Genomic DNA, 18,407 nt, shown 5'->3' with positions numbered 1-18,407 from the left:
GAAAGTTTAAAAAAAAAAAAAAAACGCCCCCGTGATAGGCTACGTGACGATTAACGTAGCCTATCACGGCTAGATCTGCAAAGTCAGCCGTGATAGGCTACGTTAATCGTCACGTAGCCTATCACGGGGGCGTTTTTGTTTTTTTTCCTTTTATTGCAATGGCGGCGGCAGCAGCCGGTCAAAAGACCGGCTGCCGCTCCCGCCCCGCACGAACACCCGCCAAACCGCCGGCCGGACCCGCCGCCAGGAGGGACATTCGGCGAAGGTAAGTCCCGTCCCGGGGGGTGTGTGCGGGGGGCGCAGGGGGCGGGGGGGGGTGCAGAGGATTTCTCCCCGAAACTTGTTCGGGGGGCCGAACACGTTGGCGCTCAGCCCCCCGAAGTTTCGGGGAGAAATTCTCCGCCATCCCTACTCTGCAGACACGATGGAGGCAGCATAATATTCCTTTTTTGCTGCCTTCACCGCCACGCGATAGGCTGAAGATACAGCTCTAGCCCGTGTCTGATCGTCTTTGGAGCGAGACTTCCGCCACCGGCGCTCTAGCCGTCTCACCTCCTGTTTCAGAGCTCGTAACCGCGGATTGAACCATGGTGCAGTCCGAGCCCTGTTCAGGGGGAGAGGGCGTTTCGGAGCCACCCGATCTAATGCCCCAGCGATTGCGGCATTCCAGCCACCCACCAGGGTCTCGACCGAGTGGCCGTTGGCATGCCCCAGAGAATCCCCAAGCACGTTCAGGAATCCATCTGGATCCATAAGACGCCTGGGGCGGACCATTTTAATGGGTCCTCCACCCCTGCGGAGGGGTTGTGGAACCGAGAAGTCCAACGTCACCAGATAGTGATCTGACCATGACCATGACAAGGGGGTGGTGGATATACCCCCGACTTCCAGATCACTCCCCGCTTCTCCAGAAACAAACACAAGGTCTAGTGCATGACCGGCTACATGGGTGGGCCCAGTTAGAATATGGTGCAGCTCCCAGGAGGCCATGGTCTCCATGAAGTCCCAAGGTGCTCCTGTGAGGATGGCCTCCGAATGTACGTTGAAGTCCCCCAACACCAATACGTTAGGGGACTGTACACGCACATCAGAGACCACCTCAAGCACCTCGGCCAGGGAGTCAGTCATGCAGCGGGGTGGACGGTACACGAGCAGAATCCCCAGACTGCCCTTCGGGCCCAACATCCAGTACATGCACTCAGCAACCTTGGTCTCCCAGAGAGGGGGTCTGGTGAAGACCAAGGACTCTCGGTAGATAACAGCCACTCCCCCTCCCCGATCCCCAGCCCTCGGCTGCTGTGCATACGAAAATCCAGCTGGACACATGGCTGCAAGGGTTGGAGCAGCAGCCAGGTCTCCGTAATACATGCCAGGTCTGCACCCTCATCCAGGATCATGTCATGGATGAGGGAGGTTTTCTGGGTAACAGACCTGGCATTGCAGAGCAGCAAACGAAGGCCAGAAGATGGGGTCACGCCTCCCCCAGCCATCCTTTGGCTCTGGACAGGCCCGGAGCAGGGGACAGATACTACACATCTCTCCCTTGTTCCCCTTACCTGGCATGGCCTGCCCCTAGCGCTCCGCCAGTGCCTGCCGCCCAGCCTCGGTATGTTCTGGCCCCCAACACTCCCCCCACTGCCTCCATCAGGTGGACACATGCCCCCTCGCTCCTGCCTATCAGGCAGGCTACCCACCCCTAAAAACACAGCAGAATCCCCCCCAACAAAATAAAACAAACAAAACAATTAAAATCCCCTTAAAAATGCCAGGCAGAAGTCCACAGGGAAGGCCTGGTTGTGGTGGCAGTGGCGGCAGCAGCAGGCCCAGCGGCGGCGGCGGCAGCAGGCCCAGCAGCAGCAAGCACGCCTCTTCCCCGGTGGTGGTGGTGGTGGCTTCTCCTGCAGGCCCTGGCTCAGTAAAACATACTGGAAAATGTTTTCCAGTAAGAAATTGTAGTTCAGCCATAATCATAGCCTCAACTCAGGAAAATTCTGGAGCAGATTATAAAACAATCCATCTGTAAGCACCTTGAAACCAGTGCAGTGATTACTCGAAGCCAACATAGATCTGCAAGAACAAATCCTGCCAGACGAATCTGATCTCATTTTTTGATCAAGTAACCTCCCTTGTGGACTGTGAGAATTCTGTAGACATTCTGTGTACATTTGCTTCTGTAGACAGCAAAGCTTTCAACAAAGTGCCCCATGATCTCCTGATGAGCAAACTAGCTCAAACTGGGCTAGATGAAACAACGATCCCCTGGATCCACAGTTGGCTACAGAATCGGACTCAAAGAGAGCTTCTCAATGGGACCTTCTCAAACTGGGGAGAGGTAACGAGCGGGGCACCGCAGGGCTCAGTCCTGGGCCCAGTGCTCTTCAACATTTTTATGAATGACTTGGAGGAGGAGGTGCAGGGCATGCTGATCAAATGTGCAGGTGACACCAAATTGGGCGGGATAGCTAATTCTTTGGAAGACCGAAACAAAATTCAAAGTGATCTTGATAGACTGGAGCCCTGGGCGGAAAACAACAGAATGGCATTGAATAGGGATAAATGCCAAGTTCTGCACCTAGGAAAAAGAAACCAAATGCACAGTTACAAGATGGGGGATGCTTGGCTCAACAAGACTACAAGCAAGAAGGATCTTGGAATTGTTGTAGATCACAAGCTGAATATGAACTAACAATGTGATGTGGCTGCAAAAAAGGCCAATGCTCTTTTGGGCTGCATTAATAGAAGCATAGCTTCCAAATCCCAGGAAGTACTAGTCCCCCTCTACTCAGCACTGGTTAGGCCTCATCTGGAGTACTGTGTCCAGTTCTGGACGCCACATTTTACGAAGGTTGCAGATAAACTGGAGAGGGTTCAGAGGAGGGCAACAAAGATGATCAGGGGACTGGAAACAAAGCCCTATGAGGAGAGACTGAAAGAAATGGGCATGTTTAGCCTTGAGAAGAGAAGGCTGAGGGGAGATAGGATAGCGCTCTTCAAGTCCTTGAAAGGTTGTCCCAGAGAAGGCCAGGATCTCTTCTTGATCATCCCAGAGACCAGAGTGCAGGACATGGAATCATGGGCTCAAGTTCCAGGAAGCCAGATTCCGGCTGAACATCAGGAAAAACGTCCCGACTGTTAGAGCAATACGACAGTGGAACCCATGACCCAGAGAGGTGGTGGGCTCTCCCACACTGGAGGCGTTCAAGACAAGGCTGGACAGCCACCTGTCAGGGATGCTCTGACTTGGATTCCTGCATTGAGCAGGGGGTTGGACTCGATGGCCTTGTAGGCCTCTTCCAACCGTACTATTCTATGATTCTATGATTCTCTGCTGCATGTGTAGCCAAGACTGGCCTACAAGTTAGAGCTGGTGACTTTTGACATGATGAACGTTAACGCGTTGCCAGGCCCTAACATGGCTCAAAGCTGTCAGAGTTTTTTTCCTGAGAGATCACAGTTACGTTTCCATCCAAACTACAAATCTGTTTTGTTCCCAAGAGCAGATGGATCCACCTTTATGTATGGATGTGCTGGCTTAATCTGAAAAAAAAGATTGAAAAAAGCAAACAATAGAGCGAAGAACTACCGCACGATTTAAAATGCAAAAGATCTGGGGGGAAATATTTTTGAATGTTTTTGCCTGGCACTGAAAAGATGTTGAAGTAGGCACCGGGCGGGGGCGGGGGGGCATTCCGTAACTGGGGTGCTGTGACTGAAAATGCCTTTTCACTTGTAGCCACCCATAGCACCCCACTTGGGGGGGGCAAGGACACCCCTAGAAGAGCCTCAGAGGCTGACCTCAAGGCCCATGTAGTTACACGTGAGAAGGCACGATGCTTCAGGTACCGTGGTCCCGATCTGTGATGGGTTTTGACGGTCAAATCCACCACTTTGAATTGGGCCCAGAATGCACTGGGAGCCAGGGAAGGTGACAAACTACTAGGATAATATGTTCATATTGCCCTGTGAGCAATCTAATGGCCATATGCTGGGCCAAGGGCAGGGAACCTCAGGCCCGGGGTCCCAATCCGGTGCTCCCCAGATGGCCTCACCCCCTTCCCTGGCCACACCCCCTTCCTGCAATCACCAATTCACCAATTGTTTGGTGGTTTCCCAGCTTTTGTGAAGTTTTTTCCCCATCCCTGTTCTGGACCAGAGGAAGTTTCTGGACTGTTTTCAAAGGCAGCCCCACATGCAACGCCCTGCAGGAATCCATTATCTCAGTGGATGCTTGGCTCCCCCAAAGGTGGTCTCTTCCATTGCTGCAGTGATTCGACGTCTGTCTGATTCACCTATGAATTCTCTTCTAACAAAGCAGCATTCACCAGGAGCCCCCCCCCCCCCCCGGGTCTCTGAAAACCCGAAGGAAGGAGCTTCACACAAAGGAGAGATGTTCGGCAGAGATTTTGATAGCTGCAGTTCAGACAAAGGAGAGATGTTCGGCAGAGATTTTGATAGCTGCAGAAAATTGTTCCTGAGACAAAGGATGAGACAATGGTTTTGTTTTTTTGTGCCACACAGCTGGATTCAAAAGAAAAGGAAGCCAGCCTCTTTGCTGCTTCAGATAATGAGGCTCAAGCCTTCATTCAGCCTTCGCTTGCTCCTGGGCAAGGATAGAGGCTTGGTGGTGCACAGTAGTTCCTTCCTCCCCTTAACCTCCTCCATCCCCGTTCTCCCCCAATACTTCATTCAAACAAAGGTGATCCCCACACTTTTCCCTTTAGTGGTGCTGCCTTTCTGCATTCATCGGGGTCAGCCCTGTGGCCCCACATGGCACTTGATCTAGAGCCGTACATTACCTGTCAATGCCCAGCCCAGTGGCCGGGACCAGGTGAGCAGAGGAAAGGCAGCCAGAACGCTGGGCAAGCAATTCTACAGACCAGGAGTTCTGAAAGTACCACAAACCACCATCTTTTGGGCTCTGTCCCGGGTGACGGTCCACTATATTCTTGACAGGGCCTGCAGGGATGCTGGGGAAGATCTTAAAGTACAAGTAGCTTCATATGGAGAAGGTGCCCTGGGCCCAGAGTGTTTAGGCTTGAAAGGTTCAAACGAACACTTTGAACTGGCCCCAGAAGTCAACTTTCAGCCAACAAAATTGTTGCAGTTGGCACTATGTGCTCCATAGTCAATATCCTGTTGGCCATATTCCAGACCAGTTGTATAGGATGGCCATGTGGCCTACTTGACAGAGGACTGTCCTCTATTTGAAGGGCTGTCCAGGCCAAGGTCTGTTTTAAAGATAAAAGAACTCAAAGAAGGGAGCTCAGGAGCCTTGAAGCTGCCTGGCACACAGGTGGTCACCTGGTCACAATCTTCCCATTATGGTGAGATGTATCTCATTTCTAGAGAAATTGTAGTCATTCTTTTCAAATTTGCATATATACACATAAATTTGCATATGCGCCCTTTATGCAAATCTGTGTCCTCTTTTCTTGCTATTTTTGGTGATACATTTCCTCTTTTTTGGTGACTACTTTGAAGAGCAGGCCACCCTACTCTTCAAAGGCAGCTTCATGCTGAATGAACAGCCGAGTGTGGACGGAGAATCGGAGATGCAAGCAGGACATTCCCTTAGGGCTAAGTCCCCTCTCTCAAAGGTCTGGGGTATCCTAATTGTGTTCCTTAGTGGCCTTCCTGCTGCCAACGAGGGGCTTTTCCTGTGGAAGGCCAGTGCCCTGAGATGACATGAACATGGTTTATAATGGGAGACATCAAAACGCCATTGAGTAGGAATATCTGAATGGCTGATTGCGGGAAGGAGCTGCAAAGAGGGTTGAAGCAGCAGCTTTGGAAACAGAATTTCTCTATATTTTAATTAATTCCTTTTCCAGGCAGGATAGATGCTGTGACCTGCCCCACTCTTTAAAGGCATAATGCCTTTGAGCATTTGCTTTTTCCCCAAGACAGAGCTCTGATCGTTTTCCTTGTTATACACACACACACCATTTAATGAGGTAGAGCTGGCTGTTTGCAGATGCCACCTTAGTCCCTGTCTCAGTGGATGGCTGGAAAGCGAGGCTAATTACAGCAGTACATTTAGCCGCCCTCTGGGCTCTCATGCAGGCCATCTAGTGCGCAAGGGTTCCCAGCACAGGAAGCTGTAAATCAGCAACTTTTTTCTCCCAAGAAGCCAGCGTTCCGGGCGAGGAGGACACGCAGAGGAGAGCTTGCCCACTCTGTGCTGAGGTCGGGATGTTGGTGAGGCACGTGCTTGCGGCATCAGCTGTGCAGCCTACACATAAATGGTGGTGCAGTTTGCCTTTGGGGGCAGTGGCTGTGTTGCATAAAGTCTGTGCGGTTCACAGAACCACTGGCTGTGCCCCCAGGCTGGCTTCTGTAGTGCTGAACTGAAGGGTGTGTGTGTGTGTGATAAACCGCTGAAGAGATACCAAGCAGGAACAGAAAACCCTTCCAGTGTATTTTCACCAGCATTGCTACTGTCTTGAACACCGGCCCTGGACGTCCTGAAGGCTTGTCTGGAAGAGCATGAGCAGAGCCCTGCTAGGCCTCTAGACCAGCATTCTCTTCCCATGGCAGCCAGCCAGAAGACTCTGGGGAACCCACAAGCAGGACAGTGCAACAGCACTCCCCCGCTCATGTTCCCCAGCAACTGGTATTCAGAGGCATTCTCCCTCTGATACTGGAGATAATATATTGGTAATACATCCAGGTTAGATTACTGTATTACATGGGGCAGCCCTTGAAGACAATTTGGAAACTGCAACTAGCACAGAATGCAGCTGGTAGAACGTGTCTGGGAGCTAAGCGCTCAGATCGTCTTACTCCTATTCCTTATCATCTACGTTGTCTGCCAGTTAGTTTCCGGCCCCAGTGCAAGATGCCAGTTTTGGCCTTTAAAGCCCTAGATGGTTTGGGACCCCGTTATCTGCAGGACTGCTGACATCTGCATGAGGCCGCCAGGCATTACAGTCAGCATCAGAGGCCCTGCTCTCTGCCCTGTTAGCAAGAGCCATTAGGCTGGTGTGTACTGGGAGAGGGCTTTCTCAGTGGTGGCCCCACACCTTTGGAACCCCCTCCCCGAGGAGATAGGTATGGCCTCATCACTGCAGGCTTAAACCAAAACCAAAACCTGAAGACACATTTATTCCAGCCTGCATTTCATGCTAAAGAGAAAAAAAATCATTATCTGCTGCTACTGCTGTGTGTGAGTGTTTAATTGTAATTTGCATGTTCATGTCCTTGTAACGTTGTCAGCCACCCCATGAGGGCAGGGCACCCTGAGAGGCCGTCTGAAACAGACAGACAGATACGTGGAGGCATCCCGACGAGCGCCATTGAGAGCCTTCTCCTCCTCCACGAATTTGCCTGATCCCCTTTTAAAGCTGTCCATGCTGGGGCCTCCACTACGTCGTGCAGATGCATGTCAGGAGGACGCCGAGACGGAGCAGCAGCAGGGCCTTGGACCAGGAGGGGCAGGCCAGACACGGCCACGGCCTGAGCTCAGAGGAGGAGGAGCTGGCTGGGCTGCTGGCCAGAGAGCTAGACCTTGCTCCCAACCAGTGCCTTTCCCTTTGGAGCCCCGCCCCCTGCCCAGCCAGCCCTGCTCGCTGGGGCAGGAGGGGCTGCAGGGGCCCATCTCTGGAGAGCTCGGGAGGGGTGCCCTCAGGGCAGAGGCTCATAGAGCCTCGGAGCGCCTCTAGCCCTGGTCGGGGAAGTTGCTCGCCATGAGCTCTTGTCCCAGCGTGCCCTGCGGGCTCCCCGTCGGGGCAGGAGAATATGAGGCTTATGCACCAGTTTGATTTTGGGGGTCCAGCATCACACGGTGCGAAGCACCTCCTTCGTACAGCTCCTTGAGGGTTCTGACTGAAACCCAGAGCAGATTCACTGCCCCACTGGCCTTGGAGCCACCAGCCTCCACTGAATACATCTCACCTTGGTGGGAAAGGTGGAGACCAGGTGAGTGCCGTGTGCCTGCTGCTCAGCTGGCTGTCCAGGTGCTGCTCACTGTGGACGGGCAGCTGCAAGGCCCCTGCTCTGCTCTGCCTTCTTTTCCGTTCTTCCTCTTTGAACCAGACCTTGGACCAGATAACCCTTCTGAAAGTCCTTCAAAGAGAGGACTGTCCTCTGCCAATTAGGACACACGGCCTCCCCCACTGACATGAACGGGACAGACAGAGTGCACCAGACCTGGGAGTTCTATAGCAGGCCCCCCGTGTGGGATCTGCTCTCTGGCAGCACTGATACCAAGTAATAATAAAGGACTCCCCCAGTGCCCCAGCGTTTCCTGCTCATTCTCCCCATAGAAATGCATGCCTTTGTGCTCAGTCATCGTCTTCCCCTCCCCGCCACCATAAGTAAATGGCCCTCCTTCCTCCCATAAATATCTGACCCTTTTAAAATGAAAAGCATGTGCTTCCACTTCCCCCATGATTATCGTCCTCTGTGGCATGAACTCCCTGGGTTTCTCAGACATGGCTTTCCTTGCAAAAAAAGAAAAAAGGAGAACTGTGGGGTACACATTAATATTTAAAAACAACAGTGAAAAGCCTGTGTGTTTCTCTGTTCCTGGTTAAATGTAGGGCAGGACTGCAGTTCTGTGAGGAAAAGCTCTGGAGGGAAGAAACGACCACAGCAAGAAGGATAGGTGGAAAGTGAAAATGCACCCAAGACATTTTAAGCAGATGTTTTATGGAATGACTCTGGCCTGTGTAGTGGTTTTAAGCTGCTGCTTTAATACTGTTTTAATTTGCTAATGGATTGTTGTTATTATTATTATTAGGATTGTTTTATATATACTACTTTGGAAAGGCTATGCCCCAAAATGTGACCTGAAAAGTCTGATACAAATAAAAAGAAATGAATAAATTCCTGCTGGAATTCCTACCGGGGTTTTAGCATCATCTCTGTCTCATGGCGCCTTCCCCAAGCTGGGGCCCTCCAGATGTGTTGGACCACCAGGCACCAGGTTGGGGAAGGCCAGAACAGAGCCCTCTTTGTTGTCTTCAGACTGGCATTCTTATCATCTTCATGCAGCTGTGCACCACTATGGGTCTTTTAAGTAGAAAAGTGGCACAAGGGTACCGTCATACTGCTGCATTATGACGAAGGGGAGAGTCACAAGTGAATTCAGCAAAAATGTGTTCCCACATTAGGTCTGCAGTGCAGGCCAGGGTTAGGAAAGGCAATGGCAGGGTGAATCAGCTGGCAGGAGCAACCCACCCACTGTGGCGGTGCCCCTCCCCGCAGTTGGACTTACTTCCAGTCTTGGAGACTGGGTGGAGAAACATGATCAGACACGGCTCTGGGGACGGTGGCTTACAAGGGCACCTCTTGGCAGGAAGGGGAGGACTAAGCCCCCTCTCCCACCGGTGCAAGTCCCTGCCATCCCTGCAGCAGCAGAATGGGAAGCCAGAGCCCAGGCTGGGAAACCCACCTTGGCCTCGGAAACCTGCACTTTCACCCTCAGGGGAACCAATAAGCCGAGCTGCCTTTGCTGCAGCCTGAAGGAGCAGCTGCTTCTCTCGGTCAGCAGAGGAGAGGGGAGCCCAAGTTTAGGCAGGGGGCTGGATAAAACTTTTTCAGGCTGAGCAGTGGGGACAGAGCAGCAGAACATTTCATCCTGCCTGCTTGCCTTCTCTCCTGGTCGTTCAGGGTAGCGGTGGAGCTGGTGCGTGTGACGGAGCGAGCCGGAGCGAGAACTCCCTTCCATAGCCTGTGTCTGGAGAGATGGAGAATTCGAAGGGCAGGGGCCAGCGGGCGAGAAAGGATGGGGTTGTAGGGGCTGGCTTTGGGGGAGCGCGAAGAGAGCGAGCCAGAAGAAAAGGGAGGGTGTCATGCCGAAAGGCATTTAGAGCAGCTCGTGCCACACACCCCGGTGTCCTTTGGAGGGGAAAATGCCGAAGGTGTCACGGTGTTTTGGGCGGTGAGAACCATGAAGGGCCTTCAGCCATGACCAGCCTTTGGGTTTCCAGCCGGCACCTGGCTGGCCACGGAGGGAAACAGGATGCTGAACTCGGGGCCTTTGGTCCGATCTCCTGATGTTCTTGCTTGACAGCCTCCCCCACCTGGTGCCCCTGGCTACGTTGCCCTGCAGTCCCCTAACTCCCAGCCAACAGGGCTTGCCTGTGCTGCCTGGCAACTATGGGAGGTCCAGTCCAACACATCCAGAGGGCACCGGGGGGGGGGGGAGGCTGCCCGGGGGAGTCCTGCAGGATGGTGCTTCTGCACTCACCTCCTGCCTGTGGGCTTCCCGTCGGCATCTGTTTGGCCACTGTAGCAAGGAGTATGTTGGACTAGAGGGGCCTTTGGTCTGATCCAGCACGGCTCTTCTGATGCCCTTGCATTCCTTTTGCCGGCATTGTTGGCCAGTGTCTGTAGCGGATCTGAAGATCTCGGCTAAGAAAGAAAGGAAGGAAGGAAGGAAGGAAGGAAGGAAGGAGCCATTTTTCCCACCTCGGCTGAGGGCTGAAGTTGCCCCGAGAAGCGTAGCTCCCTGCCTGACTGTGTGGACTTGAGCTCCTCTCATCCTAATGCCAAGCATGTTGTGCTTTGCAGCGTGGAGCAGCTGTGCAAGAGAGTCCTGGCTGCTCTTTGGGCTTTGTCAGCCCGAGAGGCCACGGTGCTGCGTGTGTCCCTCGCACTCTGCCTCAGCTTGGCATTACAGGGCTGGCGGCAGGTTGCCAACTGTTCCACCTGGGCCTGCCAAGCTCCTCCATCGTCCCACCCTCTTCTCGAGCCTTGCTTGAAGCAGTGAAGACAGGTGTGGTGCACTGGTCAGAGTGTTGGGCTGGGACTCAGGAGATCCAGGTTCTACTCCCCACTCTGCTGCTATGAAGCTCACCGGGTGGCTTTAGGACAGTCACTGACTTTCAGCCTAACTTACCTCGCAGGGTTGTTGTGAGGTTAAGAGAAGAGGGCCAGGTAAGGCACCTTGAGCTCCTTGCAAGAGGAAAAAGGGTGGGATATAAATGTAATAATAAAAACATATTAATGAAGGAAATGTTGGCAAAGCTCAGCACAATCTAGGTCCAGATGTTAACCCTGATGTCTCGGGCTAGAAATACACCACTGCTTTATAGCGGTATTGAAGTGCACTGATAACTGTTGGGGCTCAGTACACATTTGATGTACAACTTTTGTAGTGTTATGTCCTGCCATACAGTCAGTAAAAACAAGACCTGGAGCTGACTGTGGCTCAGATCATGAGCTGCTTCTTGCAAAATTTCGGCTTAAATTGAAGAACGTCGGGAAAACCACTAAACCGTTCAGGTATGACCTAAATCATATCCCTGATGAATATACAGTGGAGGTGAGGAATAGATTTAAGGGATTAGACCTGATAGACGGAGTGCCTGAGGAACTATGGACAGAGGTCCGTAACATTGTTCAGGGGGCAGCAACTCAATCCATCCCAAAGAAAAAGAAATGCAAGAAAGCAAAGTGGCTGTCTGATGAGGCTTTACAAGTAGCTGAGGAAAGAAGGGAAGCAAAAAGCAAGGGAGAAAGGGGAAGATATATCCAACTGAATGCAGAGTTCCAGAGAATAGCAAGGAGAGACAAGAAGGCCTTCTTAAATGAACAATGCAAGGAAATCGAGGAAAACAACAGAATGGGAAAGACTAGAGATCTCTTCAAGAAAATTGGAGATCTCAAGGGAACGTTTTGTGCAAAGACGGGCATGATCAAGGACAAAGAAGGCAGGGACCTAACAGAAGCAGATGAGATTAAGAAGAGGTGGCAAGAATACACAGAAGAACTATACAGGAAAGATCTGAATGTCCCTGATAGCCATGATAGTGCGGTCACTGAACTTGAGCCGGACATCCTAGAGAGTGAAGTCAAGTGGGCCTTAGGAAGCATTAGTAACAACAAAGCTAGCGGAGATGACAGTATTCCAGCCGAGCTATTTAAAATCCTAAAAGATGATGCTGTTAAAGTGCTGCATTCAATATGCCAACAAATCTGGAACACTCAACAGTGGCCACAAGACTGGAAAAGGTCAGTTTACATTCCAATTCCAAAGAAGGGCAACGCCAAAGAGTGTTCAAACTACCGCACAATTGCGCTCATTTCACATGCCAGCAAGGTGATGCTCAAAATCCTACAAGCTAGGCTTCAGCAGTATGCGAACCGAGAACTACCGGAAGTACAAGTGGGGTTTCGAAGAGGCAGAGGAACTAGAGATCAAATCGCCAACATTCGCTGCATCATGGAGAAAGCAAGAGAATTCCAGAAAAACGTCTATTTCTGCTTCATTGACTACGCTAAAGCCTTTGATTGTGTGGATCACAACAAACTGTGGAAAATTCTTAAAGTGATGGGAGTACCAGACCACCTTACCTGTCTCCTGAGAAACCTGTATGAGGGTCAAGAAGCAACAGTCAGAACCAGACATGGAACAACTGATTGGTTCAAAATTGGGAAAGGAGTACGACAAGGCTGCATATTGTCACCCTGCTTATTTAACTTATATGCAGAGTACATCATGAGAAATGCCGGGTTGGATGAATCAGAGGTTGGAATTAAGATTGCTGGGAGAATTATCAACAACCTCCGATATGCAGACGATACCACCCTAATGGCAGAAAGCGAAGAAGATCTCAAGAGCCTCTTGTTGAGGGTGAAAGAGGAGAGTGCAAAAGCTGGTTTGAAACTCAACATTAAAAAAACTAAGATCATGGCATCTGGCCCCATCACTTCCTGGCATATAGAAGGGGAAGAAATGGAAGCAGTGACAGATTTTACTTTTTTGGGCTCCAAGATCACCGCAGACGGTGACTGTAGCCATGAAATTAAAAGACGCTTGCTCCTTGGGAGGAAAGCTATGGCCAACCTAGACAGCATAGTAAGAAGCAGAGACATCACCTTGCCGACAAAGGTCTGTCTAATCAAAGCTATGGTTTTCCCAGTAGTAATGTATGGCTGTGAGAGCTGGACTATAAGGAAGGCTGAGCGCCGAAGAACTGATGCTTTCGAACTGTGGTGCTGGAGAAGACTCTTACGAGTCCCCTGGACTGCAAGGAGGTCAAATCAGTCCATCCTAAAGGAAATCAACCCTGAGTGCTCATTGGAAGGACAGATAATGAAGCTGAAGCTCCAATATTTTGGCCACCTAATGCGAAGAGAAAACTCCCTGGAAAAGACCCTGATGCTGGGAAAGACTGAAGGCAAAAGGAGAAGGGGACGGCAGAGGATGAGATGGCTAGATAGCATCACCGATGCAATGAATATGAACTTGAGCACACTCCAGGAGAGAGCGCAGGACAGGAAGGCCTGGCGTGCTGTGGTCCATGGGGTCACGAAGAGTCGGACACGACTGAACGACTGAACAACAAAAAGTCCTGCTTTTTATTCCACATCATCCAAAATACTGTCACAATGGTCCTTGTGTCCTACAAGGTATAAATGCACAAGAGGGATAGAGCATTACCATGATGAGATCGTAACGATATGACACAAAGTGTAGATCTGGCCAGAGTTAACTTCAGACTCTCGATGCACATGACAAGTAACAGAGCAGCAGAAACAGAGGAGTTTGCATTCCAGATTTTGACTGGGGCCAGGGGGTGGGGGTGGGGAATAGGGGGCCAGGCTAAGCAACAGCACAGAGATGAGCAGACCAGACTCTGCCTGTGTCTGCCTTTGCCCGGCCCGGCTTCTCCACCGTTATCCTGTCCCACTTGGCACAGACTGCGCCACCCCTGTGTCCTGTCCAGCTCCTGGCATGCGGTTGGTGCTAAAACAACTGTTAAACTGTCATTGTAGGGGAAACGGTGAGGAAGAGAAAAAAAAATCAATGGCTTGTTCAGGAAAATAGAGGCTGACATGGACAGTGTCTTCTTTGAAAGGGGAGGAAAAAGGTCAGCGTACTTGCAAGATAATACAGGCCTCCATGGATGCATTATTCATTGTGCAGGTGGTGAACGGAATGTGCAAACATGATCTGTTCATTTTTTCATGGGCTACATGTCACTCTATACATTTACAAGCTGGCCAGCTGCTGTCAACTATATGCTTCCCCAATAAAATCAATAACACCCCCCCCCAATTGAGGACTTTCCTTAATATTATTAAAATTCTAATGACTTGCCTCTAAACTCCTCCAGCCCTTTTGTATAAGGAGGACTCAGGAGACACACAACTCTGCAACCAGCTTATCAAAATCCGCTTCTTGCTTACTCTGGAAATTCCCCCTACCCCTGCAATTCCCTTTCCAAACACCTGTATGGTGCCACTCCTTCCCTCCCCCTCCCTCAAATCCCTCCTCAAAACTCCTTTTGGCTATGAAGCTTTTGCATAGCCAGGACTCAGCATGGGCTGGATGTGCCCGATCTCGTCTGATCTTGGAAGCTAAGCAACGTCACCCCTGGTCAGCACCTGGATGGGGGACCGCCTGGGAATTAGGCTTCCTGCACTGAGCAGCGGGTCGGACTCGACTGTCTGGTAGGCCCCTTCCAACCCTATGATTCTATGTGAGGCTGGATGTAAATGCTTCCCCTGCTTCCCCTTGTTGCCTTCTATTGCCTCCCCTGTGATGAATTTTGCCCTGTAAGCTCCTCGGGGCAGGGCTGTCTTCTTGTACACTCTAAAGCGCCATGTGCTTCAATGTAGTAATGGTGGTGGAGGAGGAGGAGGTGGGGAGTCTCCGCTTCAGTTCCCAGCATCTCCATCTTCTCCGCCCTCTGCCTGAGAACGGGGAGAGCCAGTGCCACTCAGCAGCGGGCAAACGGGCTTCACGGGACGAATGACCTGACCCCGTCGGAGGCGGCCTCTCACGTTCATATCCACCTCTGCAAATTTCCCTCTTCAGAATGCCAGAGAGCAGCAGAGCTGCTTGGCTGGTTGCAAGGCCCCCCCCCCCCCTGCTTTCTACTGCAAACAAACAAACAAAGTAATTAAATCAGTGGCCCATGTAAGTGCCAATATCAGTGATGGTGCTAACGGAGAGTGTTTAAAGACCTAATTGCAGCGGGGGGGGGGGGGGCTGCTGGGGAGAAAAGCGCGAACCCTCCCCTCCCCTGCACTGCACCCCCCCCTTGGAGAACCACCTTTCAGAAGCCTGACTGGAGTGGGGGAGGGCAATGTAGGGGGGTGTCTGTGTGTGCGTGACTGAGCGGGGTCTGGGCAGTCACAGACCCCACCCGCTTTAGGGCACGGCCCTCCCCACTGTGGGCCCCAACAGGCTTGCCCAGAACCAAACCAGCCGTCAGGCCAGAAAAAGCTCCCCAACCCTGGCCTATATCAATAGCCAGTGTGTAGAACAGGGGAGCAGAACCTCAGCACTGTGGGCCAAATCTGGCCTGCCTGGCGTCCCCAGAGGGCCGCTCCCCTTCCCCACCTTCCCCTCCCCAGCTGCCAGGTTTCCCGGCTTTTGTGCAGCTCATGCTCCCCCTTCTAAAAGCTGAAATGCCTCCCCTCCGAGTTACTCCCCTAGTTACTACTGGCAGGAAGAGCTTCAGGCTAAAACAGGTTGGTATTTCAACCCCGCCCCCTTTGCCTTCGGCCCCGCCCATCTCTAGAATGCGGCCCCCGGAAGCTTCTCTAAAATGGAATTTGGCCCTCAGGCTGAAAAAGGTTCTCCCCCCCCCAGGGGGTGGGGAGAATGAGTGTGCTGGGCCCCACTGAAGGTGCTTTGGAGGAATAATCCCAAATGCTATGGAATATGGGAGTGGGGGGAAATTCCCACTCCCAAATTCCCATCGAGTCCGGGGGTTGGACTCGATGGCCTTGTAGGCCCCTTCCAACCCTACTATACTATTCTATGATTCCCCTCTACCCGCCCCCCCCATGTACAGCTCCTGTACCGTAACTGTAACTCTTGCATTCCCCCTCCGTACCGTAAAGGCCCCTGGTGCGCTCCAGGTTGAACAAGAGTGCCCTGCAGAGTCTGGTCCCTCTGCGTGCCTCTAGCGAGTTCGCCCAGACTTCTAGGTTTTGACAGCTCTCAGCCGACCACCTGCATCTGGGCGCACAGCAGCCGCTCCCTGGCCTGTCTGCCACGTGGGCTTGCAGGGGCCGTGAGTTTCTTCCCTCCCCTCGCCAACTGAGTGCCTTGAGTGCTGCGGCTGTGTCCCGAGGCTGGTGCAGCGCGTGAGACAGAGGAGGTTTCCATCAGCGCGATGTTGCTCCTGCTGACCCCGGCTGGCGGGAGGGGGCAACACTACTCTGGCACAGTGTCCAAATATTGATATCGCTGTCAGAGGCTCTCCGATAGCCAAGCGTCGTTCTCGTTAATTGCTGATAAAGGAACGCTGCCGGGGAGGCATTGTCGAAGAGTCAGCAAGCGGGCATGCAAACGCACGCACGTTCTCCAGCGTTATCTGCAGGCAGCACACCTCAGCCCTAATAATCCCCCACCTTGCAAATGTGGGGTGTTGGTCTCACCTGTTGGGCATGTACTTAATTAACTCTACACCACATACTGCTGTGGCTTCACACAACCGCCAGTGTACAGTAAATGCACGTGTGTGTGTGGTGGAGGCGGGGGATTGCGACGGCATGACATGCCCCACATGGCATGCACTGAGTTGGCAGCTCAGATGGGTTGTTTGGCATGGATTTTAAAAACCTACTAGGTTGGGAAAGAGAGAAGCACCCCGACAGCTACTTCTCCACTCTGAATGCCCCTCTCCCAGGGCTGCTTTTCATTAAAAACAAGGTTTGGGGGCTCAGTTGCATAAATTTGGGTAGGATCCAATAGTGTCTAGCCACGAGCTGTATTTACATGGTGCCAGAGGAAGCCAACTCTTGTACAATGTCAATGGTGCTTGGTAGTGCAACAGAAATTGTACTAATGGCCAGACACCACTGGGTCCTTTCCTTCACATATAATGTGTAATTAGCCCTCTTCCCTTCACTGTTAGGATGCCATCTGATACTGATTCCCTGTCATGTTCCAAGTTTCTAGTCCTCAATAGAAGGAGAGAGGTGGTAGGTGTGTGGAAGAGTACCTGCTTTGCAGGCAGACGCTCCCAAGTATAATCTCTGGCATTTCTGTGTAGGGCTGGGAACAGCTCCTCTCTGCAATGGTGGGGAGCTGCTGGTGGATGGTAAGACAATGCTGGGGTAAATGGACCTGTGATCTGACCTGGTTTGGGCCAGATAGGTGTGAGTGAGAAGTTCAGTTCAGTTCAGTTCAGTTTTGATAAGAATTTACCCAAATTTGCAAAGTTCTCCATATTTGAGATAAAAAGAAGTTGAGATTTTAAAAGAATCGAATGTGGGAGAAACCGAAGCCGACAGATTTGGCCCTCCAGGCCAGGGCTCTGAGCACTCAGCCCTTAAAAGCCTGGGTTTGAATCCTGGTGGATTCAGCCATGTTAATGGTGAACTGGGGTGGCCACCTCTTTGCTCTGGCAGCAGCCTCACCTTCAATAGCTGCATGGCAGGCAGGTACAAGATGGTCCTTTCCATCCCGGAAATAGCTGCACCTGTTGAATTGGGCCAGTGCAGATGGGTGAGAATTTCATTTTGGCTTGTTCCTGATACGAATTATCCAAAATTCACAAAGTTCTTCATATTTGAGAGTGAAAAATCCAAATACAGGAGAAAGTGAAACCGACCAATTGGCCCATCCTGAGGTGCAGCAGCTTCCGGGGTTCCTAATGCTTACAGTTGTCCACCTCTGTCTCAGTGACTTTAAGAAACACATGCTATCCGCGTGCTCTGCTCTTCTCTCCAGGGACAACTTCACTTTCTCTCCCCAAGGTCTTGGCATTTCTGAGATTTGTCCAGCCAGCACCATCAGGAGTGGGCTGGGCGTCCACATCTCCCAGGATCCTCACGGCCTCTTCTGCTTGCTTCCTAGGCTCATCGGAACATTCCAGATGGTCTTGCAGAAAGTGGTGGAGGACGGGCAGCTGGAGCTGACAGACACCTTGACAGACGACAACAACGCCGCCATTCGGGTAAACGCAGTGTAACGATGCAAGGAGCAGGAGGAGGCTCTTTTCCGGAAAGCTGCTGGTGTGAACCTTCTTCCGGGTTGGTTTTATGCCAGTGAAGGTGTTCCCTGACTGCTCCAATGTGCACATGTCGCCCACATGGACTTTTCAGATGTCTTTTCAGTGCTCTGACTTTCGCGTGTTTGTTCAGGGGATGGCGGAGCTTTCAAAAGGAGGGGCTGAAAAATGCAAGATTCCTCCCACCCCAGCAACACTTGTGACTCCAAATGGGGCTTTCCTTCTGCAGACTGCTTAAGTCTCCCCGTTGAGACCAGTCCCTTCCTTTTGATAGGCAGGTGGCGAAGGCGGGGTGCGTGTGAAACTCCTTGGGATTTTGTGGGCATTCATTGTGACTGCTTACAAAGCCCCTGCCTGGAGGCTCTGCAGGCGCTCTCCAAGGGCGTTTCCCCGGTTCATTGGAAAGTTGGAATAGAGCCTACACAGGTATGTGGGGGCACCACGTATGATCCCACTCCATCCACACATGCCATGAAAGAATTCTGT

At 51.8% G+C, this 18,407-nt stretch overlaps 1 protein-coding gene across 1 annotated transcript in view; it reads left to right on the top strand.

Annotated features, from left to right (window-relative positions):
- OTOF (otoferlin) overlaps window positions 1-18,407 on the top strand; it is a 167,086-nt gene that overhangs the window by 57,502 nt on the left and 91,177 nt on the right. The window contains exon 4 of the mRNA XM_084833256.1: window positions 17,768-17,867. Within this exon, the coding sequence (XP_084689382.1) occupies window positions 17,768-17,867 (100 nt within the window). The remainder of the gene's footprint in view (window positions 1-17,767; window positions 17,868-18,407) is intronic.

Source organism: Heloderma suspectum, chromosome 1, assembly GCF_057233095.1.
Source record: "Heloderma suspectum isolate Gila_16-S chromosome 1, 16-S_ref, whole genome shotgun sequence".
Taxonomy (NCBI): Eukaryota; Metazoa; Chordata; class Lepidosauria; order Squamata; family Helodermatidae; genus Heloderma; species Heloderma suspectum.
This window is presented reverse-complemented; position numbering and strand designations above follow the sequence as displayed.